At 51.1% G+C, this 25,654-nt stretch overlaps 1 protein-coding gene across 49 annotated transcripts in view; it reads left to right on the top strand.

The window, feature by feature from the left end:
* Positions 1-25,654, top strand: part of Celf4 (CUGBP Elav-like family member 4) — a 276,613-nt gene that overhangs the window by 205,007 nt on the left and 45,952 nt on the right. For 28 of the 49 annotated variants that reach the window (XM_029471924.2, XM_029471942.2, XM_029471922.2 and 25 more), the window contains exon 3: positions 13,058-13,136. In XM_029471924.2, the coding sequence (XP_029327784.1) occupies positions 13,058-13,136 (79 nt within the window). The remainder of the gene's footprint in view (positions 1-13,057; positions 13,137-25,654) is intronic. The other 21 variants (XM_029471953.2, XM_029471938.2, XM_029471945.2 and 18 more) reach the window with 1 other exon arrangement.

Below are 25,654 nucleotides of genomic sequence, written 5' to 3'. Positions count from 1 at the left end.
CGCCACCACGCCTGGCTCTCAAGGCACTTTCAATAGGGCTGAAGGGAAAGCAAGTCTAAGAGGAGGATTAGGGTGTGAATTCTCCCAGCATCTCCTTTGCTACCGGACACTAGAGCTCTGGCCACTCTTACCTTGTCCCTCATCAGGTGCCCACACCACTGTCAGCCGATTTCTAATGGAAGGTGGACAGGGGTGACATCTTAGAAGCAAGAAGGGCTGTTAGCAGGCATTCCTTGGACAGGCCCCAGATAAACTGCTCATCCTACAAGCAAGCATCAAAAGGGTAGGTGGGCCAGGCAAGGCCGGGCAAGGGAGAGACGGTGAGATGGGGGTTGTAGCTCAGAACCTGAGGTTACAGGGCAACCCAGCAGCTGGACTGAGGGTCAAGGTGATTGTGCTGGTATTTCGAAGGGCATCCCGGGGCCAGCACTTGCCTTGACAAGACCTCAGGAGCTCAATAGACTTTCCAAACCTAATTAGTGTTTAATGGTCTGGAGAGACACGGCATACACCGTCACTGGCTGCGCGATGGCCGTGCTGTCCAGCGGAAGGTTCTTAATTAACCTTTAAAAAGCCAATCTGCTGGGCTGCCATGGGAGGTCACACACCTGTCACCACTCGAATGCTCACATCTAAGGACCACACTGTCCCATGTGTGATTCTGAGGGTGATACTAACCACTGCCTAAGAGCAGGGTCTGGGAGGTGGAGTGGGAATGTGAGTGCCTGTGGCTGCTGGCCTGTGACCAGCGTGGTGAGGAGACATTGATGGGTAATAAACAGCGGAGAGCAGGCAAGAGGGAGGCTCGGATGCCTGCTGCTTTCAGGAAGTGTGCTCTGCCCAGCTCCTCCAGAGTGGCCGTAGTGAGAGCAAGCAGAGTGGGCAGCCTAAAGAGCCAGGCCCTGTATGTGGGCACAGGGTTCCCTGAGTCTTCCAGCTGTTTCTGGCTCATAACTATCCTGCCTGAAGCAGATGTGAGACAAAGCAGGGCTGGATTGATGGAGGTGGAGGGTTGGGTTCTAATCTCAAAAAGCAGAGGTTTTGGAGGGATCCACTAGGCCTTGTGTACTAACAGTGAAGAGTGGGCCCCAAAGGCTGGGAACTAACCATGGGGACTGTCTGGCTTTGGGCTGGAGAGCATGCCAGGGAGAAGAGCTAACTGGCAGCCAGCATGTACCAGGGGCAGGGGCAGAGCAGCAAGATAGAGTTTAGGACTGCCTCACAGGGCTGCAAGCCACGTAGACTCTCCAAAGAGGAAGGAGGGACAAGACAAAGGGCCAGTGGCACCTACAAGAATCCCAGAGTTCAGACAGGAGGAAGACATGGTCCTATCTGGACAAAGGTGGGCCAAGGAGAGTCACGAGACAGCTGGAAGAAAGACACAGTGCAGACAAGGAGAGAGCATAGCTCCTTACCATTGAATACACACTCTACCCATATACCATGTGTACATCACACACATCCCATACCACACCTATGTGTAGAATCACTCTCTCTCTCTTTCTCTCTCACTCTCACTCTCACTCACACACACACATACATCAAACACACTTATATGCACATTGCTTACAGATCTATTGCCACCCCCACTTTGCTCCACTCACCCAAACATGTGCCCCCACCCTTCTGTAATCACCTGCCCCTCACCCCACACTCCAGTTTACATACACGCTTATACTTGCACTCAAGCCTGACACACTTGCAAGCAGTGCCCGTGACCCAGAGACCCTGGCATGTTCCAGAAGGAGGGCCGTGATCGATGCTTATTAATGAAGCTGCCCCGGAGATGGCTAATTGATGGTAGTGTGCGGCTGTTGTCTGGAATTTAACCTGATTCATCATTTAGCCTGTTGGAGGCTGGAGAGCTGTGTTAATTAATGCCAGGAAAACAGGCTTGGAGGAGCTGGGTGCAGGCTCACATTAGAACACTGGAGCACAGGGGCAGAGGGAGGGAGAGGGAGAAAAAGAGGGAGGGGGAGAGAGAGGAGGGATGATTAAATCAGAAGCCCAGAGACAAAACAAATTTCAAAAAGCAAATGCCGCTGCCTGCTGTTGAGAGATGACTCAGGTTTGCGCTTGGACGACATCACCAGATTGTGGCGTGGGGATTAAGAGCAATTTCCTCTTCATTTGTCATGTGCTTCGTGTGGGCTTTCTCCCCAGGCCTGTGCTGAGGCTGAAGCCTTGGGAGAGAATTAAGAGGGTTCAGGCTTAGGGCGGAAGTGGAAGAAACCCGGCTGGGGACAAACCTAGTAGGATGAGGGAACGTGAGGGGGAGAGGGGCCACTCGAGGCACAGAGCATGTGACTCAGTTCAGAGAAGAGAACGAGGACGGAAGGAAAGGGACAGATGACACAGAAAAGGGTCTTTGTCCAAGTCCCTGGGCCTGATCCTACCGCTTTCTCATGCTTACTCTGCTAGCTTGTTCAGGAGGCTCCGGATTTAAATCTTCAGAGGCAGTAGTAGCAGTGTGGGCTAGAACATGTCAAATGAACTGCAGGGAGCCCCTGTGAAGGCTGGACAGGCGTCAGTCCTAGGCCTGATGCTTGGTTGAAACGAATGTGTTTACAGGGATGTGTTTACAAGAAAACACTAAGACCTTAGCTGTGAAGAACTGCTCAGCCACAGGAGCACTGCCTCGGGAGCACTGCCTCAGGAGGCAGCATCAGCTGCAGCAGGTGAGGGGACGTGAAATAGATCCACATTTGGAAGTGGAAAACTTGGCCTCCCTGAATACTTAAGCTAGCCCCCATGGTCCCGAGACTGCCAGACATTCACACTCGGTGGAGAGCTCCCTGCCCCAGGCATCTACCTATATCCACCAGTCAGAATGAGAGGACTTTCAAAAGCTGGTAGCTGGTCCCTGCCTATGCAGGTCTATCTGGCCATCAGGATTGGGTTATGATGCTGGGCTGTGGGCAGAAGTATAAAGCCCAAGTCATAATTGCTTCAGAAAAATAAAAACATCAGGAATCAATTAACTAAGGAGGTAAAAGACTTCGACATTGAAAAAATTTAAAGAGGAGAGAGAGGGGAAAAAATGGCATGTACGTTCACACCTTTAATTCTAACCCTCTGGGAGTCTGAAGCAGAAGGAATGCCAAGATGTCAAGGGTAGCCTGGTCTAAATAGTGAGTTCATGACCAGCCTAAGTTCCACATTCAGACTCTATCCCCACAACTACAGTAATCATTGACCTCAAGGTATCCTGTAGCGCCATAGTAGCAAACCTGTAAGGTATAAAAGTAGACACACAGTAGCCTGAGGAGATGCTCTGGGCAATAAAGTGCTTGCCACACAGGCATGAGGACCCGAGTTCAGGCCCCAGCACTTACTGAAAAGCCATCTTCTAATGGCATGGGCTGGTAATCTTAGCATTCAGGAGGAAGAGGCATGTTAACCCCCGAAGCTCACTGGACAGCCACATCAACAAGCCCAAGGCACAGTGAGGTCCAAGACTGTAGCAGAGTGTTAGCAGCTTTATTCTTCTAAAGACTGGACAGTGAACAGTGGTGTGGAAGCAGGGATCACGGAACAGGCCCTGCCCACAGAGGCACTCAACTAACCCTGGGTAGATGAATGAATGAGTGAGCGAATTAATGAATCAAGTTGGTAGTTCATTGAAGAAGCAGGCATACATGCTGATAGACTAAGTGGGGAGGACAAAGCTGAAACAAGAGCAAAGGGTAGGCTCTGGGATGGGATGAATAGTAAGTACCACATGTCTCTGGCACCTTGCTTCTTGCTCACATATGGCCTTCCCACCATAATCTCAGACTTTCCCCCATAGAATCAGGGAGAGCCACAGGAGGGCAGGAGGGAGAGGATGGCTTTAGGACACTGTGCTAAGAGTTTTCATTAAGCCCCATCCCCCTGCATCCTAGCAGGGTATGCCTTTAAAGGGTTAAGTAACTGCTGTCTCCGAGAGCAAGTATACTGCAAAACTAGGATAGAAATCTGGGCCTGGCAACTAAATCAGCGCTGCTTTCATCCAGAACTATGCATCCAGTGTTCTTAGCCATCAAGCACCCCCACCCTAAAGAGGGTTAGTGACCCAGCCTGGCTGCGCAGCTAATTAGTTTGGTTTCCACGGCAGCAGTGCTTAACTGAGACTGTGAGGATCCTCCTACCTCTGCCAGCACAGCCCTGATGGATGGGCCGGAACAGTAAGAGGAAGATGGACAAGGAATTCTTGGCACTGGGGGACTCAGAGTCTTGACAGGGACACATGGTCACTAAAACCCAGCTTTCTTAGGGTCAGAGACCCATAGGCTTCATAGTGGCAACCTTCTACTTCTGTCTTAGCCTAGAGAAGTGTAAGTCACAAAGACCCCTCCTCTCCTCATTAGATCATGGAGGTTCAGGGGACAATGGACATCAAACACTGGAAGGTCTCCTCTGTACTGGAAGCAGCAGTGGGCTTGGTCTGGACCTGTCATGGAACCTCTAGCCAGTCCAGAGCCCAGGAGCAAGGGGAGAAAGCTTCCTTCTAGCCCTTTAGGTGAAAGGGCATAGATTTTATACATAAATTCCAGGCAAAGGTGGAGGAGAAGGCTCAGAGAAGGAAGAAGAGAAGGAGGAGGGGGAAGAGGAGGAGGAGGAGTGGGAAGAAGATGAGGGGGAAGAAGAAGAGGGGGAAGAGGAGGAGGGGAAGAGAAGGAAGAGGAGGGGAAGAAAAGGAGGAGGGGGAAGAGGAGGAGGAAGAGAAGGAAGGTAAGCAGACGGAAAGAGTGTGGGTAGCACAAGTCACCTACCAACGGAACAACCTCCCAGTGCTGCCTGCTGTTGCTGGCTGGACACTGTAGAGCAGAGAAGCCTGTTGCATAGCAACTGCCGGGCAGCCTGCTTGTAGGGCTGGACCAAAGAGGATGTGTAGGCTGCAAAGGGGGCTGCTTAGACTAAGAGCTCTGCATTCCACACATAATCTTAGTTCCTTTGCCAGATTTGGCCTGGGGTGAGGGGTCACTTGGGAACCAAGAAGTACATCTGTGCCTTGGGATAATTAATCCGTTTGTCTAGCACTTTCCTGGAATCAGCTCTGAACTCCTTCCTACCTTCCCACAGAATTAGATGGGGCTGGATACCAGAGAACAGTGGCCCATCTTGCTCTAAGCATCTGTCTGGCATCGTGCAGGCCTCTTTGAGCTCATTCCACTCCATGCACTTGCTAAAATATGTCCTGGTGGGAATTTGTCTTGTCTCAAACAAGCAGGCACCACCCAACCCATAGCAGCGCCCAGGCCCTGCCAGGCTTAGCAGACACAGTGACTCTCCTCACTCTCAGAGTTTGTGAGTGTCCTTCCTTCCCTTTGTTATTCCTATAAATTCCCCCACATGCTCCCTAACTCCAATCCCACCCACTCTGAAAGTTTAGGTTTCAGGAAAGAACAAAGGATCTTATGTCCACTATGAGGTCACAGAAAGTTCTGGAGCGTGGGAGTGACTTACTTGTCACAGTTCACACTTGTCCTGCCCAGGTGCCCAGCTCCCACCACATGCCTGACTTCCAGGTCCTCTCTCACAACCAGGAGGCCCATTCTGATGATAGGATCCAGCCATTCCCCTCCCCCCCCCAGGCAATTAGAAGTTCTACTGTGGTCCTTGACACCCAACACCATTGATAGTGCAGAGCAAAGCATCCCAAGTAAGCGATGCTCAGTGCAACCAGTGTGAGGGCCAAGGAGATATCTTGTCAGCAGTGTTTGCCATGCAAGCCCTCAGACCTGAGATTGATTCCCAGTGCTCACATAAAATGCCAGGCTTACTGAAGTGCACTTGTAATCCCGGCACTGGGCGGGGGGGGGGGAGTTGGGGGTTGGGGGGGTGAGCAAGAACAAGAGGATTCCAGGGCTTACTGGTCAACCTGTCTATCGTCATCACTGAATTCCAGGTTCAGTGAGAAACCTTGTCTCAAGCAATGCAAGAAGGCATCCTATCTTGATCTCCCGCAACTCTACACCACACTACACGGTAATGTGATCACAGGTCTAATCAAGTGGACTCAATCATGGAAGGCTTGCAAGAAGTGGAGGCAACACCTTAGGATTTGCTTTGTAATAAAGAGAAGTAGTAGGGGGTGAGGGAAGAAGGAGGGGCTTGCACACAGAACAGCGACCCGGACTCAAGCACTTTGCCCAAGCAATATAGTAGGGGCCTTAGTTGGCTGGTCAAATGAAGAGAGGGGTAAAAGGGGGCAACGATCTTGACAGAGCTGATGTTTCTCGACTGGACAACCCTCAGGTGGTCCCTTTGGATCGGGAAGGGGGGACAGAAGTAAGATTTATTTTTAAAATATCTTGTCTGGAGGGCTTGCATTTCAATGGGCTCTAGATTTGCATATTTTAACAATAACCCTGTTTTTCTGTCTGGTCGTACTGCTGGCTGTCTCTCTAAAGGACGATCACTGCTTCAATAAACCCTTCCTAATCCGAAGGTACAACAGGGCTGCTCAGCTGGAGGGCAGAGGATTAACAGGGCCTTTCTCTTTGGTCTGGAAACAAGTCTGAAGGGTGGGTGACCCACTTGCAGCCTCTGGGCACTTCTGCCAGGCCCAGGAACTAGGCTGGTGATCCTACTTGAGAGAGGCCTTGGTCATCCATACGATGAGTATGTTAAGTCTTGTGTGTGTGTGTGTGTGTGTGTGTGTGTGTGTGTGTGTGTGTGTGTGTGTTCAACTTCAGGTTTCATTCCACAGAACACTGTCCACCTTAGTTCAGTTTGACAAATCAAAATGTTTCTATGAGGGATTTTATTCATCTCTCCACCCTAACCCTCTAGCTCCCCTTGCCCCCGCCATTGAAATCTTTCTTCTCAACAAGCTCCCCCCTTTCCCTGTACTTTCAACAATGCAGACTGCTTCAGAGATCCCTGTGTGGACCTTTTCAGGGCCTGTGGTAATATTCTCTGCCCTTTTCCAGTTTTAGCGTATGCGAAGCTGAAGCGAAAGCAGCTTTGGATTTTGAGACAAGGTCTGTCACTGGTCTGGAACTCACCAATTAGGCTAGGTTGGCTGGCTAGGGAGCCCCAGAAATCTGCCTGGCTCTACTTCCCCAGCACGGAGACTGATGGAAAGCACATGCTGCCATGCCCAGCTTTGTTACATGGGCTCTGTGGATCCTTCTCAGCCCCTCATGCTTTAATGACTGAGATACCTCCATGTCCTCAGTATGTCCCAAATATTCACTGTCCCTGCCGCCATGACTAGGGCCTGGATGTACATCAGAAAAAAAATGGCTGTGGGCCTTCCCTTACAGAGTGAAGGTAGACATTAAACAAACCATAAAGTCTGGGACCAGAACATTCCATCAATGCCATAAAGCAATGAAAAAAAGGATGATGAACTTCAAAGGACATCTGATATATATTGCAGGACCAAAGGGTGAAGCCTCGAGAACATGGGAGGCATAGGAGGGAAAAAGGTCATCAGGCTGGGTCCCAGGTAGCCCTGGAAATCTGTATCCTGACAAGGGCTCAGCTGCCCTGGACAAGCCGTGGTGGGGTACTGTGGATGCCACTGGGGTGTCCATAGTCAGGCCTCAGCACTGGTGAAAGTCACATTTCCTTGAACCTCCAAGCTCCTGTCTTTGGAGTGAACCATTGGCAATTCATTAGGAAGGCAATTAAATCAGTACGATATTTACAACAAACTACAAATGATGCACACAGATGCTCCTGTCTCTCTCCTTAGAGCCTTCCTCCCTGGGGCAGTGGAAGCCCCCAGCAAGGACCCAGCACTGCCTCCAACTCTGCCTGAACCTGGGATGTGCAGCCTGGGAATCCAAGCCAGCAGCAGATGAGATCTTGACCTCTTGGCAGATTTCAGCAAATGCTCTTCCCATTCATGTGTTAGCTTCCTTATGTGTGTGGTGGTAAAGCCCAGGGCAGGCAGCGTAGCTAGCCATACACCTTTGTTCCCTGAGAATCTAAGGGGGAGCTCTGTTCTCCCACCATAAAGGATCTACGTCATGGCTGTCATCTGTGACAATCAGCAGTGGGCAAATTATGGGGATCAGAATAGAGCACGCGCAGCTTACAGCAGTCCAGGGTGGCTGGCCTGTGGCTGGGCTGGTCATATCCCAGCTGTTTGTGTCTTTTTACACCAATAATGAACATGTCCCAGGAGTAGCTTACCACACATTAAGATCACTTGTCCCATTAAGATGCTCTTCATCTTCAACCCAGGAAGTACCTGGGGCTCAAGGACTGCCAGTGGGCAGGGGGGACACAAAGGGCTAGCCCTTTGAAACCAGGCCAACTACACTTCTTTCTATTAGCCCAACACTGCAGGGCTATTTCTGCCCACAGACACGGGAGCAGGAAAGGCTGATCTTGCCTGCCCTGTAATGGGTACTACTTTCCTGTGTTCTCTGCTTTCGTATTTCATCATGATACCCCCAGACAAAGTGAATTCTTTAAAGGCAGCCGTTATATGGTACGCTACTAATCACGCATGTGCACATGCATGTGTGCACGTGTGATACATGGATGCTCAGTCAAGAGGTTGGGTCTGGAGGTACTGGCTCCTAAAAAGGCCTCATGACCTAATGAGAAATGATTTCCCTGTCGTCGGGAAATAGAATAATTATACAAGAGGACAGTCCCAGGTCACCTCCAGAATTGGGTTTCAACAGCTGTAAAACAGATCCCCATACCAGCCTTCAGGGAGGACATTGCTGCCGAAAGTGGCAGTTTCTTTTGCTGGTGACAGAGGACAGTTGATTGCCTGAGAGACCCCTGGATGTCTAGGCTGGCCCTGCTCTAGACATGGTATCCATTCCTGTCTGATGAACCCCTCCTTTTAAAGGTTGGGGAGAGCAAGTTCGCACAAATAAAACCCTGCTCTCACATGGATCCAGTGAGCAGCCCAGCTGGCGACAGGAGACACCGGATGTTAATCAGAGTCGGCTTCCTGATGGGTGGTGCCCTGCACCCTGGCTCCCAGGGGTCAGGCAGCAGAGACCTATGAGGAGCAGACGTGGTGGTGTGCAGCAGAGGGAAGAGTGTAGGAGGAGGAGGGGGAGTCAGGAAAGAGCCTGGTCTGTCTGTCAGTCTGTCTGCCCATCAGCCACAGGGCTCTGCCTATACAGAGAGCCATGCCGGACAGGTGAAGCCTTCGGACCAGCTCAATCATCATATTTATTCTAATTGTATTGTAATCGTCCCCAAGGAGCCTGGTTCAAATGAGCTTGACATTATTAAAATTTTAATGCCCAGTTTTCATAGCTGAATGAATATTTAAAGGGTATGTCCCAGCGTACGTTATGATGATGAAGAAATTAATGGAATGTCTTGTTTAATGCATGGCTATGTGTTGATGCAAAGAGTGGCAGAGGGAGGGGCTGGGGGCAGGGAGACAGAGCTAGAGGGAAGGGGCTGGGAAGGAGCCATTTGTCTGCCTCTGTAAGGAGCAAAACTGGCCCTAAATCCTTTTCTGGTGAGATCAGCTCAGTCCATACATATTTCTTTCCGCAAAGCAGAACCAGGAGTTGACAAGGTTGGACCTGAGTGTGACAAGGGACAGGAAAGGGCCAGCTCCTTTCTGGTCCTAGCCATCTAGGCAAAGCTGGGGGAACTACCACACCCAAGCCAAACCAGTTTGCTCCCTCTGAGGGAGCTCTACCAGAAAAGAGACTCCTGATCCCCAGCAGTCTTCCCAGAGGACTGGCCCAGGGGCCTCTGGGCTTTAGGAAGCTGATCCTAAACCAGGGAAGGCTACCCCTGGCTGGGCTGACACACCCCTTCCCAGCCTGGAGGCAGGATCCAGAATGAAGAACGTCTTCAGAAAAATCCCATGTGGTGGCTTTCTCAGGGTACCCCACACTGTCGGGATGTGTGCATGGATGATAGAAAACCATGATGAGGTGGGAAAAAGGTAGGGACCAAAGGTGTCCTGAGACCCTGACTTGGGCTGGAGAATAATGATTGCCACAGTGTGGCCTTTGTCACTTCTTGTCATTCATCCTTAATTCCTCCACAGACTCTCTTCCTCTCCCTCTACCCTCCCCCACCACATCCTCCCCCTCCCTCCCTCCTACTTTCCCCTCCCTCTCTTCTGTCCTTCTGGCTTCTTTCCCTCTGCCACACCTGGCTCTGTCCTCTCTCCCCATCTCTGTGGCCAGACTTGGTATCTTCCACCAGGCCAGCTTGCTCTGCTCACACTCCCTTCCCTAAGGCAGCATCAGAGTTTGGCAATGCTGGGCCTATGGGATACGAGAAGCAGAGGAGAACAGCCTTCTTTCTAGACTCAGCCTCCAGAGCAGAACCTGCTGTAGGGAGGAAACCGAAAATAAGGACGTCTGGGCCTGTGTGTCCTGTGGCCACCCTGCCCAGCACTTGAGGCAAGCCCAGCAACGTTATCATAATCTAGCAAGATAATCCACGTAACAGCTATGGAGTCCTGAGCAATCTAAGCCCCCAGCCTCTTGCAATTGGATCCCACCCTCAAGGGTGCCTTTTATGAGGAAAAGGGTGGGTTCCCTGTAAGAGCCTTCTTTCACTCGTTTTTTCATGGGTCGGGAGTGTTCATCTTCTGGGGCTGCTGGGTACAAGATGCTTATGTGGTTTACCAAAATGTATTGCTGACTACCCTGGAGGCTGGAAGTTCTAGACCAGGATATGAGCAGGACTGGTTTTGAGCAAAGTCTTTCTTCCCTGAAGACGGTCACCTTGCTGTGTCCTCAGTGGCCTCTGTCTGCATGTGCGCCTATGTCCCCGTGTCTCCTAAGGACAGCAGCTGTGTGGGACTTGCCATCATTTCTTAGACCAATGTTACCTCCTTGATGCTCACTGTTTTCCCAAATATAATTATACTGAGGGCCACAGCTTCTCTGTATGAACGAGGGCTGCAAGACTCAGTCCACTCCAGGGACGGGGTCAGCCTCAACGAATGGCACAAGGTTGGGGTAGAGCACCGCAGGCCTGAGAAACGATCAGGAGGGAGATAGACGTGGAGATGTGGGCTGGGCATGTGAGGGAGGCAGGGAGCAGGAAATTTCCACACCAACAAGATTACACACAACTTGGTAGCCCGAAGAGCCTGTCCCAAAGTGTCCTCGCTACTTAAAAATTGTGTCTTCTCTGCATACTGTTTGTCCCTTCCTCCCCAAGTAACTGGGGTCCCTAATAGACAATCCATGCTGTCTGGTCTCTATGTCCATGGCACTCCTGCCTCTCCCCGTAGCATCCTAGTCAGGTTCCTCCCAGCAAGATGTAAATGGTCATCCTGACTGCAGAGAACTATCTGTTTGGAGCACACAAAGGCTAGAGAGATGGGGTGAGAGAAACCAAGGCATAATTGGGTTCCTAGGCTCAATCCTGCTAAGCCCCCAGATGGTGGAGGGGGATATTCCAGGTGGGTAGTCAAAAGTGATAGCTGGGGCTATAGCCCAGTGTTAGAGTACTGGTTAGCATGCACATAGCCTTAGGTTCAATCCCCAGTGAGCTGCTGAGCTCCAAGCAGCAAGTCAGTAGTGAATCGCCACCCCACCCCCAACCCCCCCAACACAGACACATACAGAGCCCCTCTCGTGTAGTGACATTCCTGGCTGGTCTTCTAGACACTAATATCCCTTCAATTTGAAAAAGACTGCTTTGTTGAGGGGGTCCAGCATCACCCTGTCTTGCTTCCACGGGCTGGCAGTTTGTTGTAATATGACAGCCCTCTTGTGGCTGGAGGGGCTGAAGCTTTCATACAAAGCACCTTTCTTTCACCCCCCTCCAGGGCTGTCAATCACGACCCGGTGGTGGCAAAGCAGGACAGCCTGGCCCCCAGAGGCCAGTCTTGCTGGCCTTGGCTCCTCCTGCCTCTCCTGCCTCTCCTTCCTTGTCTGCCCTGACTGTAAATCCTGCGTGCTGCCTCTGTCCTTCATTGTGTGGCTCTGCCCTTCCCCTGGCCTCAGCTTCACCTTGCTGAGTCACAAAGTCCTCCCTCCCAATGCCCAGTTGTCTTAACGCAGCCAAAACTCACTTCAAATCCTAGACTGGAAGGCAGAAGGCTGCTTGTGACTGCTGGTCCAGGCCCTGTAAGGGAGGGGAATTGGCAGCAAGGTGATGTGGAAGCAAATGCAGAAACAGCCTTTGCAGACTTTGCCACAAGGTAGCCTGGAAAAGCACGTGATGGTCTTTTGGCCTCGGCTTCTCTGCCTTTAAAATGGGGGTGCTTTTGCCGTTCTTCTTGCGTCTTGTGAAAGAAATGCAACTGCAAAAAGGGATCGGGGAGGGGCATACAGGAGAAACATGGGCGTCGAAGACATAAAGAATGTAGCATTGTGTGGTTCTATAATTTTTATTGTCTGAAATACGGCGGGAACCCAAGGCTGGAGAGACCACCCTCGTACCTCGGAGCTGGGGTTCAACCTGCTGTTTGAGCCACGATGCTTGGAGTTCAGAGACCTCTAGCGGCCAAATGTAGTATTACACCAATTCCAGGGAGAGGCTCGCGCAGGCACTCCAGTGCTCCAGTGCCCCTTATTTCCCACAAACAGGAAAACTGATGGTGTTTACTCCACCTTCGCAGGACCTCTTTGACTCCCATCGGGAACTCCAGCCTAGAGCTCCGTTCTAGACATAGAAGCGGGAACCATGTCCTCCGCCATCTCTGTCTCCCAGGCCAGTCTTAGAGATGACCAGGTCTGAAGTCAGTCCCAGGCAGGGTCCGGCTCGGCAAAGCCAGTTGTACTGAGGGACCCCAGCGCTGACCCACAGGTGTGCCTCGGGTAGAGGAGGGCTTTCCGGGTGAAGAGAGAAGGAATAGGCATGCTATCAACTTCAGATTCTGATTCTGTTATCTGGTATCGAGGCATTGAGAGTTATTCAAAAAGGGAAGAGCTTCTCCAACCCAGAAAGGCACACCTCCCCGACCCCACGTCGCGCACGAAATACTGGGCTGTGGAGAATGAGGTAGTGGGGGAAGATGGATGGAAATTTGAGAGGATGCCTTGCATGCCTCTAGGTGTGCGGGGGGGGGGGGGTCCCCAATGTGGGCGTGGCACTTGCGAACTTTAGCTCTTTGGTTCCGCTCCCTGCTCCCTGTAATGCTGTTCCCTCTGCTTTGTTGCAGATGAACCGGCCGATCCAGGTGAAGCCTGCGGACAGCGAGAGCCGAGGAGGTAGTAGCTGCCTGCGCCAGCCCCCTTCACGTGAGGGCCCACTTGTCTCTGACCCCCTCCCTTCCTCCTCCTTCCTTCCCACCTTGTCCCACTGCTGCGACTCCCTACTTCTTCCTCTTCTTGCTGCTCCCCCTCAGAACTGAAGGCTAGCATTGTTGCTCTGAATGACTGATGTGGAAAGACAGTATGGAGTGGCTAGGAGACAGGGGTCTGCTGGACAGAGGGAAGGGTGGTGCCTGTCTAAGAAACTAGGTGCCATGTAGGGGTTATCCCTTTACACTCTCTTAGGCAAATCCCCCTGTGATGCGATTTGAATCATAGACCACTGCCTTGCTAGGAGAGAACCAATGGCTGCAGTCTCGTTTAAGAGGGTTCAAGGCTATGAAGAAAAACACCTGAGAGGGGTTGTGGTGGGGCTGAGGGCCACACAAGGCAAGTACGGAGATAAAGATTGGAGACCTGGATGCAAACAGGCAGACAGGCATGTGGAAGGGGACAGAGAGAGGACATGGCTTTACCTACAAAAGCTCACCCCAGAACATAGAGCTCTCCAGAGATTGGCACAAGGCTGAGCACCCTAACAGGCTTACACACGTGTGCACACACACATACTCATGCATACTCATGAAAGAGATGGATGGGGGCTGGCGAGATTGCTCAGTGGGTAAGAACACTGATTGCTCTTCTGAAGGTCCTAAGTTCAAATCCCAGCAACAACATGGTGGCTCACAACCACCTGTAATGAGATCTGATGCCCTCTTCTTGTGTGTCTGAAGGGCAGCTACAGTGTACTTACGTATAATAATAAATAAACCTTTGGGCCTGAGCAAGCTGAGTTGACTGCGGAGTTGACTGGAGCAAGCGGGGCCGACCAGAGCAAGCAGGGTTGACTGGAGTGAGCAGAGGACCTAAATACAATTCCCAACAATCACATGAAGGCTCACAACCATCTGTACAGCAACAGATGTACTCATATACATAAAATAAATAAATAAATCTTTAAAAAAGAGAGAGATGGGTGGACAGGCAGGAAGGCAGATAGACAGACAGACAGATAAATAAATAGATAACCCAGAAGCTCATCCCTGGGAAGACAAAACATGTGGCCAGCCAGGGACATCTGTTACCAGGCAACAGTTCTCCTGGAAATACAGTGCCTCCCCACCTCAGCTCCAGGGTGATCTGTGCCCACCCTGCACGGCCCTATTTCTAGTACCGCCTAGATAGGATTCAAGCATGCTACAATGTGAACAGAAAAGAAGAGACATTGGTAGGGAATGCCTCCAGCATCAGGTCAGGCCTGTGCCACCCGGGCTCAGACTGTCCACAGCAAAGTGCCTTTCCATGGTACTGAGCACACTGCCTCACCCAAGAGAGAGAAGGAGAAACCTCAGGCCAAGGGAGAGAAGGGAGGTGTGGGCCCCTGTGAGGGTCCAGTCTGACATCCTTGGAAAGGAGGTGCTGTCATTTTTGCTTCTCACGAGGTATACCTTCAGTCCCCCAACTTCGCACTGACTGTATCCTGCCTGGCCTCAGCACTGAGCAATGCTCTCAGCTTCTTCCTCAGGAACGTGAACAAGCTCAGTCCGTGGTCAGACTCAAAGACACTTAAAACTCAAGGTAAACGCTCGTGTGACTAAATGTGGCACTGGTCCCAGTGATCTAGGGCTCCCAAACCATGCCCTTGAGCTCTCTGTTTCAAGCTCCTTCTTTGGCTCAGGCCCTTCTTGGCTTGAGCTTCAGGTCTTACCCAGCAGGGCTCAAACAGATGCCTGGTGCTTCCCAAAGGCACCTCATGTCTCAGGGCATGGACACACCTTACCTGATGCTCACTGAGGATCCTAGGACTCTGAAAATTAAGATGTAATGCACTCAGGCATCAAGGGCCTAAGTGAGCAAGGCCACGGGCTCCCTTCTCCCCACTCTGGCTCCCTCCTTGATGAAGGCAGGATCATGCCCATGCTCAGTGTCACTCAGGGCTTAAGGGTCTCTCCCAGAAATGGTCTCTAGAAGGCAGATCCAGCGAGAACGGGTGCAAGTCACCTGGGCTCACTCTCCCATATTCAAGAAGCTCTCAGGTGCCAGCATACTGCTTAGACAACCAATGCCACCAGTTATCCCAGAGAGGGACAGCCAGATAAGTTGGAGGAAGCAACATGAGAAAATGGTAATAAACTTGAAAGAAAGGGATCCCCCAGAGCTGGGGATGAACCAGGGTGGCACAAACAAGACCTTACCTAGAGAATCTCAGAGGGATGGGGCAGACCTGGCCCCAGCAGGTTCTCCAGAACAGAAGTGGGCGTGGGGCACTCCCCTCAGCCCCAGCCAGCAGAATGCCTGCTCTAATACTCTTCCCCCATCCCTTGCCTGGGAGGCAATTGCTCTCCAACTCCAAGCTGCTAACCTCATCGCCTTTCTCCCATATATCTCCTGTGCTGACACTTGCCCCAAGCCAGATTAATCAGCTCTTTTATTCTTGCTGCGGTGGAAAGGGAGGGAAGAGGAGAGCCAAACCTAAACATCTATCTATTAATTGCATATTCAATATTAAACAGGGAGATGGTCCTGAGTCAGCACTATCACCAAGCTGTTTTTTTTCTTAAGAAAGTTGGTTTAAAACAATTTAATATCCATTTAATATTTCTTATGGGGAAAGGGAGGGAAAGGAAGGAGGGAAAGGTGAAGATTATTAAAGGAATAAAGAAGAGAGGTGTGGAAAGAAGGGAAGTGTGGGATGGTGGAGGGGAAATGAAGTCAGTAAGGAGGAAGAGGTGAGAGGAGATGGGTTGGGGAGAGGATGTAACTTAGTGGGTAACGTGCTTGAGCGATGAGGTCCTGGGTTGGGACCCCCAGCACCTAACTAGAAAGCTGAGCGTATGTCTAGGATCCTGTCACTGGGTCATGAAGGCAAGGTGTGCAGACATAAGAGGATCTCAGGGCTTCCTGGACAGCCAGTCTAGCCAACTGGTGAACTCCAGGGTCAGTGAGAGACCCTGTCTTAAAACAATAAGGCAGAGAGTGTCTGAGGAAGGTATCCAGTATCAGCTTCCACATATACTTGCGTGAGCATGTACACACACGCAGACACACACACACACACACACCACATGCCACAATTTTTTTTAAAGAAAAATGTGAGAGAAGGAAAGAAGGAAGAGAGGAGCTTTGGAGAATGTGTGTTGGAGCCAAGAGGGGCAGGAAAGGACGTACCCCCAAAGCAGATGGTGATGGTGAGCCCTGATACCCAGGCTGCATCTTTGTCTCAACCCCAGCAGCTCTGCTCCCAGGCCACTCAGTATTCCAAAGACCTGGGACCTGGGATGCGCATACACCCCTGGGATCTCCACCCACTGCCTTCCAGGTCAGTCAAAGGACTTTGGCAGGAGGAGGGCTTCTCCCCCTACCCTGCCCACACTCAGGCACTTCAAGGGCGCATTTCTCATTCCACTTCTTGTGCTTCTAGCATCTCATGGTCACACTGAGGTTCTGGGAATGGACATGGACAGGTGTGGGTAGAACTGTGGGTGTAAGGGTGGCCTTCTTGCCTACAGAGCTCTGCTCGCCTCTGGTATAGATGAATTGCTTGGTTTGGGTTGACAGGAACCATAGCAGAGCTTTTTTTCCTTTTCTCTGGTGTGAGTTTAGTTCTGGCCACGTGAGAACCAGAGGGTCCATCAGAGCCTTTGGCTGACAGGCCTGGCTCTCCACAGTTCAGCGTTTCCAGAGGCCCAGCCTACCGCTGGCGGTATGGTCTTCGGAAGGAAGGCCTCCAGCAGGAATGTGAGGGAGGTTACAGTCTTCCAGGGCGTGTCCCACACTCCTCCATGCTTAGCTCTGGAGAAAGCTCACAGGCAAATAGACAAAAAAGTGGCCACCGCTATAGCAGAATCATGTCACTTAAAGACAGGGCCAGATTAAGCAACTGTCACCTGGCCTTTGGTTGGAACAGGTAAAGCCCACATTAAAAAGCCAGGCCAAGCCTCTCCTTACTAGCTGGGTTGTGTTTTCCCCAGATCACAGAAGGGAGGCTGAGAGGTAGCCTAAGAGAGCCTACCTAGCAGGACACCCCACGAGATCAGGGAAGTGGGTCAGGTGAGAGAGGCAGGAGGAGGGAGTTTCCTGACCATCCCTACCCTCCACCCCTGTTACAGGCCTGGAAGCAGACAGATTAAGGAGGGAAAGGGTCCTGAGCATTGCCTGGGAAGGAATACAGAGAAGTAACTCTGTAAGCTGCTACTGGCACAGCCCCAAGGAAGCTTCTAGAAACGAAGAATCTCCTTTTATATCTCATCTCTCCACACACACCACCCAACAAGCCTTGCAGAAGGATCTAGTTAGATCTGCTCCTAGGTGTTCTCTCTCCCCTCCCCTCCCCTCCCCTCCCCTCCCCTCCCCTCCCCTCCCCTCCCCTCCCCTCCCCTCCCCTCCCCTCCCCTCCCCTCCCCTCCCCTCCCCTCCTCTCCTCTCCTCTCCCCTCCCTCCCTCTTATCTCTCTGCTCTGTCTCTTCTATCTCTGCTAGAACTATGAAAGGTAAGGAATGGAGGGGAGGATGGTGAGGGGTGTGAACCCCACCTTCGTTCCCTCGTTGGTCATTAGGTGCGCCCTCGCCACCACCCTAGTCCGGTGCTGGCCCAGTCAGTTAGCTGTGTTCTTGCTGCCTTTTGCCGTCCCCGGTCCGTAACGGCATCTTCAGAGCATCATTCTCTTCATGGCAGACACACTAGTGTGGCGTGGAGTCCCGCTGGGCCAGCTAATGAGGTTGGACACGATGCATGTGATGCAGATCCCAGGCCCTCCCTGAGGCCACGTTCCCCACCATAAACCCAGGCCCCACTCCCTCCTCCCAGCCCCTCCGCCATCTGTAGCCCCATCGGGTCCTGTGGCTTTCGAAATCCTATTACGTTCCTCATTTCTCCTCCAAGCATCGTTCTATTTCTAAACAGACAGACCACATGTGGTCCCTAAGGGTTCCCAGGGGCTTTGGGGGACTAGCTGAGGGGTTTGCGTCCAGGCAGGGCAGCTGGCTCCTCCTGCCGTGGCTCGAGGAGACCTGTGGCCATAACGATTGACCCCGAGATGCTGCATTTCCCACCGCTGGGCTCTTCCAACAATACAATCCTCTTACACTCCAAAGGCGGTTTACAGCTTGTTCTAATGAAATGGACTTGCAGGCTGACCCTGCTTTGTGGAAGTGCACCATACAGAAGTGCCCATTTTTCCATCTTCGGAAGCAATGAATGAGCGCTGGACAAAAGTTCCTGGCAGAACAGTACCCCCTCTGGGTTCTGCTGGGGAAGCCCTCAGGCCAGGCAGGTGGGAGAGGTTGCAGAGCAGAGGAAAGCTGGCGGGCTGTGCTTCCAGCCCGAAGCCATCCTGGGTGTGTAGATCACAGGGCTTTGTTCTGATTCCGTTCACCCTGACCTCTACTTTGGAGCTGCCCAGGGGATCCAGGGATGAACAAAGTTTAGGGTAGCCAGCAGAATGTGGTTGGTGACTGGGGCCCCGCAGCAGCCACCAAAAGAAGCTGTCTGTCAACACTTTGGGGCACAAAATGTTCACCCTTCAGCATTGCCTACACCTCCAGAGTCCCCACAGCAGGTCTCAGGTGCTGGACTGGATGGCACATGCACCATATATGAGCTTGAGTATGGCTGTGTTTTGCCCTCTACCAGAATTTGTTTTAGAGCTGGGCCTCCCTAGATCATGGGGACTACGACAGCGCTATCTTCCCTCCCCTGAGCAGTCTCTTGAAGGAGATACTATGGCAAACCAAGGGTGGCTAACTTCACTTTTGGCTAGGCACCAGACTATGTAACCCTGGAGAGGTCCAGAAGTGATGCTACCCCACCCCTTGAGTCTGCCCCTCCCCTAGCCCTTGCCATGTGTCTCGGGATGTGGATGGAATGAGCAGTAGCTCAGTCAGCAAAATGCTTGCCACACCAACACAACACCCTAAATGTAATCTGCAGAACCCACGTTAAAAACAAAACAAAACAAAACAAAACAAAACAAAACAAAACAAAAAACAAACCTGAGCAAGGTGTGATCCCAGGGATGGCCAGGCAGAAACAGATCCCCAAAACTCCCTGGCTCCAGGAGCTCCAGGCCACTGAGAGGCTGTCTTTTTTTTTTTTTTTTTTTTTGGTTTTTCAAGACAGGGTTTCTCTGTGTAGCCCTGGCTGTCCTGGCACTCACTTTGTAGACCAGGCTGGCCTCGAACTCAGAAATCCGCCTGCCTCTGCCTCCCAAGTGCTGGGATTAAAGGTGTGCACCACCACGCCCGACTTGAGAGGCTGTCTTTTAAAAACAGGGTGTGGTTGGCAAGATGACTCAGTGAAGAAAGGCACCTGCTGCCAAGCTGGCGGCTCCCTTAGTTCAATCCTTATGACCCACATGGAAGTGAGAGGGAACTGTTCATCTGGTATGGTCTCTGACCTCCACACATGTGTGCTCCGCCCTTCTCCCATCCAAGCAAACGAAACAAAAAACTTAAAGAAGGCCAATTGCAGTTAAATTAAACTAAAACTAAATTAAAATTTAAAGAACAAGTAAAGGTGGACCACATTAGTGAAAGAAAACCCTAGGTTAACCAGGGCCTCCTGCACACATACATACACCACCACTACACACACACACACACACACACACACACACACGCACACACGTACCACCACCACTATATACACGCACAGCATAAAACCCCCACAGTCCTGTAGTCTTCTATCTCAGGCCTGTTTTGACCCCTGTTACCATAGGAATGTCGTAATTTGGATCATGTTTTCCCTTTAGCCAACTTCAAAGCCCATGTCTCAGGTTCATTTTAGATTAATACTGAAGAAGAAAAAACCCACAGCAATGTTCATCTCAAACGTAGGATAACAGGCCCAGGGTATGCTCCATTGGAGTCCCTGCTGTGACCTTTTGCAGGCAACCTGAAAGACCTGGAAGGGCTGAGAGATGGGCAAACTTATGACTAAGCCAGGCTGTCCAACCAAGGCGTGGCTTCCCTAGTGATCAAGGTCGATGGCGTGTCTATGAACACGATCTCTCAGTTTTGCTTAAGCATCTTCATCTCTCACTCTCCCTAAACCCTGGGGAAAGTCCCTCTCTATCTTGGAACTTTCATTCTCAGAAAAAACGAAAAACAAACACAAAAAAACCCTCCATTTTTCTAACATAAAGGAATCTTTATCTCCTTTCTCCTCTAGAAAAGGAATTATTTTAATCCTAGGGTCCCTCCTCTAATTTACACAGCTACACCAGATAGACCTGTGAGGACAGGTCTTTGTGGCTTGGGGAGGAGACTCCATGGGGAAGGGTCCCTAGGAAGGCCCCTAGGCACTCCAGTGGAGCAGACACACATTATAAATACATCTGTAACTCCCACCGTAGGTGTGAAAAATATAATTAACTGCAAACCTGCTGAATGTAAATGGACTCTAGGTCTGCAGCTGGGGGAAGGGCGTGTGTGGCTTGATCTGCGTTCCGGTTTTAAAGGAGGTTTTTCTGTTTTGTTTTCTTTCGTTTTGTTTTAAGCATTAAAGTTAAGACTCAAGCTCCTCCGCAAATTCCCCGTGGCCCCAGCTAATTTAGCAAACAACGGTTTCAGGGGAAATGGGGTATTAATCATAGCCAATGGCCTTCTGCATGATATTTAAAAGTGCCTCCTGCCTGTGAGCCTGGGAATGGGAATGACAGAGAGAGGGGACCAGGCCCCCTCTGGTGAAGCATCCCATCACCACTCTCAGGGCATCCTGTCCCCTGCACTGTGTGAGCACGCAGGAGGGTGCTCCCACTTCTAGGGAAGATAGGATAGAGGACAAACTTCCGAGTCCGTGCAGTACCCAGTGTTCTCAGGCTCCGAATGCAATCCCCATAAGCGTCTGATAAGAACATGGCTTTGGTTAGTGGTAACAGAGGCAGAACAGGGAGAGGAAATATGCTATGTTAATCAGAGATGGGAGCAGGAAGGTGAGCTTGCTCCGTGAGAAAATGAGCTAAACCTAAGGGGGTGAGAGGCACGCTGTGAGCCAGGATGTAGGGGTCCAGCTTTGAGGGTTTATGTAAGGTACAGAAACCCTGATTTTCACAGTGGGCTTTGAACAGAAGTGTTTAGGTAAGGGGACACATGTTCAGGCTTGTGGGTTAGGGAATAACATGATGCTAGTGGTGTTCTGGGGTTGCTCAACCACATGGTGTGAGGAGCCCAAGTAAAGATCTGGGCAGAGATCTGCCCCAGCTTCCCATCTTGGTTCTGACTTTAAATTCCCTGCCTTTCCCACAAAGCCAGCTGCTCTGAGGGTTCCGTCCTTGTATTGCAAAGAGGATGGGAACAACCCCCTACACTTTTCTTTGCAACTGGAGCATAGTAGGAAACTGTGGGATGTCCGGTACTCGTCGTCATTTTATGTTTAGAGGCTGGCGTATGGGAAAATAGAGCTGGTGACAGCGTGGGGCCCTCTGACGAGGTGCGGGGAATCAAGTGTGGATAGAAATCGTACCACGCAGGACTCCCACCAGACTGGATATGTGAATTACAGAGAGGAGCAGCACAGGGAGGCTGCCAAGAGGTGGCGATGAGACAATAGGACACACGTGGGCTGCAGCAGCAAAGGTGTGAAGTTAGAGACCAGGATGGCAGGTAATGTGGGAGGCACTCCAGATGTAGAAGAATGGGTTTGGTTGGAAAGGAGTGTCTACTTCATGGAATAGAGGAGCCAGGACTTGGCGTTTATGTGTGTCTTGGTGCATGTGTGAAACTCTGAGGCAAGGTAGCAAGAGTTTGGTTTTCTCTTTCTACCATATGGATTCTGGGAATTGAACTCGGGTCATCACGCTTGGCAGCAGGTGCCTGTATTTAATGAGTTGTCTTGCCAGCCCTAATTTTTTTTTTTTTTTTTTTTGAGACAGGGTCTCTCACTGGCCTGAATCCAGAAGACTGGGTAGTAGCTCAGAGTAGGGAAATATGACACTAAAACAGGACCTTAGGCTTGGGCCAGAGGATGTGAAGAGAACCCCCAAGTCAGCCTTTATGTATACAAGTGTGGTGGGTGTGTCCCAAAAGGCCTTGGCTGGTGTCATTTCATTGTAAAGACTGCCCCTCCTGGCCTAATATTGGGGATAACAAGGCTTTGTCAATGCATGTAGCAGCCGCTGCTGGCACTCTAGAGACGGAAAGGGACACTAGTGTTCCAGTCCAACCACTGAGCTTCTAGTATGAGAGCATCCTCCCTGGTAGCATCCTTATGTGCTTGCCTAAGCAGTACCTCCATTTATGGAGTGAGAAATGGGACTGGGAGGGGAGAGTTGACCTCCTTGAGACATACAGCCAGTGATTAACCTTCTTGTCTCTATCCTTCTGATCATCTCCAAATCTTGCTGACTTCCCATAGGGCTTTGAAACTTCTCACAACTGCTGACTCAAAAACATGTCCTTCCAACATCCAAGCCCATCCATTCCCTTAGCCACTGAGACGAGGCTGGACCATTGTCTAGAATGGCTTCGCTTACTCCTTGCTTACTTTTGGGGAGCATAACTACAAGGGACCTCAGAGAGGGTCTAAGGCCGTACCTGTTCAGGTTTCACCCAGCTAATGGCAGAAAGAGCCTATCTAAAGCCATAAAACTAGAAACCAGTTGGGAAGAGCAGGCAGTAAAAGCCAATAGAAGCTCTGTTGAGGAAAAGCAGCCTGAATCACCAGGGCCTTGCCCATCTGGAATACAGATTTTACAGACATCAACAGGATCCATGCTAAGGATATCTTAGGATTTCAGCACCCTGAACACCACAGCCCATCCCTGGGTAACAGGCCACGGAGTCTCAGGATGCTTGAAGCTTATGGATAAATGGCCAATTTGCAGTGACTTTTCCCATCTGAGGTCATCCCCTATCCTGCAGAGTTTATGAACTGCAATGATAGACATGTAGCCCTAGCAAGATGTTTAGCAGCTCCTGCTAGGCTCTAGGCCCTGGAGAAGCTCACAAGCTAGAAGAATAAGCTCTGTTGACATACATGAGCAATAGAGACAGTGTGTGCCATGGCGGGAGGAGGGAGGCCTACACCAACTGGGGGCAATCTGAGTGGCCTTCTGCAGGCTTCTCCACAGTGAAGATGATTCTAGACCGAGATAAGAGATGCGGACCCCATGGCCTAGAGCATATCCAGGGGATATAAAGAAATCAAATAGTCCAGGGAAAGAGTCCCAGGAACACCAGAATAAAATGTTGGGGTCTGGCTTCTAGTGGAAGAAGAAATGACCTGGGCTCTGAGGAAAAGTCTGGGGTCCACAGGAGTTGGATGTGGGAAGATGGCCACCTACAGGGAGGTCTGGTCAGGCTATCAGGAGAACAAGAGGCCCATGGCATACAGACCATGATGATGGGCAAGAACTAGAGGAGTAAGGGCAGAGAGAGATTCAGAAGCCTTTTGTCACTAGACAGTATAAACAAAGTCAGTACCAAGTCATCCCTGCCCTGAGTATTTGCTGCCTCAGAACCTCCAGCACACATCCACCTCTGCAACGCACTTCCCAACCCTTCCCGGTCATCAGGTACACAGTCCAGCCCTCCTCGGTCTGTTTTCTTTAGCTGTTCCCGAGTCTCTAGCTCAGATACCCTCTTCTGCCCTCTGCATGCACTGTAAAGTCAGGCATGGTGTTAATTTCTCATCTCCATGGAGACCGTTCGCTGCTTAAGGAGAGATATCCTTGACTTCCTCAGAGCATGGCTGAGCATGGGCATCTGTTGGCGCCTGCTCCATGATGCCACTCTTGTGGCCATGGCTGAAAATGTTCTACCCTCTCCAGTTGGACCAGGTGGAGAAGCTGCCTCCAGTTTGGACTTCCTACTTGTTCTGGCCCCACAAGCTGAGGAAGGGTGGGCAGGGGGCTGGAGCCACTGACATTGGCATTCTCCTTGAAGCACATCTTAATAATTTAATGGCTATTAGCAGGGCCACTGTGGGGGGGAGGGGTGCGGAGGGAAGATTTATAGAGAGAATTCACTCCAGGTTGGGGTTTTGTCTTCCTCTGTTTTCCTGGCATTTATCATGCATGTTTTAATTTGGAGCGGAGAGTTGCTACCATCTGGCCATTATCGCAAAGAAATATTCATTTTCACTGAGTGACACAGGCTCCATTCATCACAGAGCATGCTGATTGCCCTGCAAGTGTGGGCTGCACTCTCTCCTTCACTGGAAATGAACCTTGAGCTGTGGAGGAGGTCCAAAGAGCCAGGAGCAGAGGCACGGTACTGACAATTACCATTGGTCCTCCCAGCCATGCCGACAGGGAGCAGTGGGGGGAGGGGCGGTCACCACATGTCCCCACCTCCCTCACCGGTCCTGCTGGAGGTCCTGGTGGCTTCTTCAGCTTCCTCTTAGACAACTGACAAGTTCTCCCAGCGGGCCTTATATCTAGAGTCACCAGATCTCAGAAGTGGCAAAAGGCACCTCTCCCACCTCTCATGGTACACTGGGTTCTGATGTCATCCTATCAAGGGTGGCGTCTGCCTAAGGAATTGTTCCATATTAGAACCCTACCTGAGGACTATCATTACATGTCAGGGCCAGGTTCGAGAGAGCAGACCCTTCCTTTTCCTCTCAACACACGATGGTGGCATGCGATCAAGCTCGATTTCAGGGAAGAGATGAGTGTGCCTCCCTGTATGACACTTCCTTTATTCCAACCACCACTCACCAGGGCATGACATCAGAGGACAGGACACTGCCAGGACAGGGAGCTGGGAGCCTCCTCTGTGAACCCAAGTATTTAAGACTTAGACTTTCGAGGGGGTGGCACAGCGTTCCCTGCCTGGGCAGGGTCACTCAGTAGGCAGTTCTTCAGGGCCACAGAACAGAACCAGGAGGAAGAGTCTTTCTTCACCTACTGCGAGGCACAAGCCAGGGCACTGGGAGCTGCTCAAGACCTTCCTGACGGGGAAAGGCACAAGAAGCACAGATGAGCGTGACCCTGGGAGGCAAGGCACGTGGACTCCACGGAGACTGGGATTCTTAGACTCTGGCAGGGCTGTATCCCCTTCTCCCTGCCCCTGCAATCCCACCTTACACACTTAGAAAGGGAAGGAGTTAGGGACAGAAATAACATCATGGAATGAGAGTTGCTGGGCTGGAGAGGCAAAGTTTGGCAGGAAAGCTTTCATCTGAGGAAGTTAACCTCTCCTGAGTCTAGAGAGATACTCATTGGTCCTGGAATTGTGGTCAGACCCCCAGCCTGAAGTCCTGACACACCTACTACCACCCCACTACAGGGCCCAGGTTTGACCTAGAGAGCCAATCTGAGTCGAAGGACATCTCTAGCCTAGCTTCCTTCCATCTTTTCAAGGGATTACTGCTCAGTTGGTCAGAGGATGTAAATGAGACTCCCTGGGTTTACTTCCAGGTCATCAGAGATGACCTGGTCAGCAGATAACCTGATCGTGAAGGAAAGAACATCAAGTCCTTTGAGAACTGGTATTTCAATGAGCCAAGATAGCAGGGACCAGTTAGAGCAGCATGGCATTCTAGATGTAGCAACTTGACTGCTTGTC

The sequence above is a fragment of the Mus caroli genome, unplaced genomic scaffold, assembly GCF_978045245.1.
Source record: "Mus caroli unplaced genomic scaffold, Mus_caroli_1 scaffold_19, whole genome shotgun sequence".
Classification (NCBI taxonomy): Eukaryota; Metazoa; Chordata; class Mammalia; order Rodentia; family Muridae; genus Mus; species Mus caroli.
The sequence above is the reverse complement of the archived record's forward strand: the minus strand, read 5'-3'. Positions and strand labels throughout refer to the sequence as shown.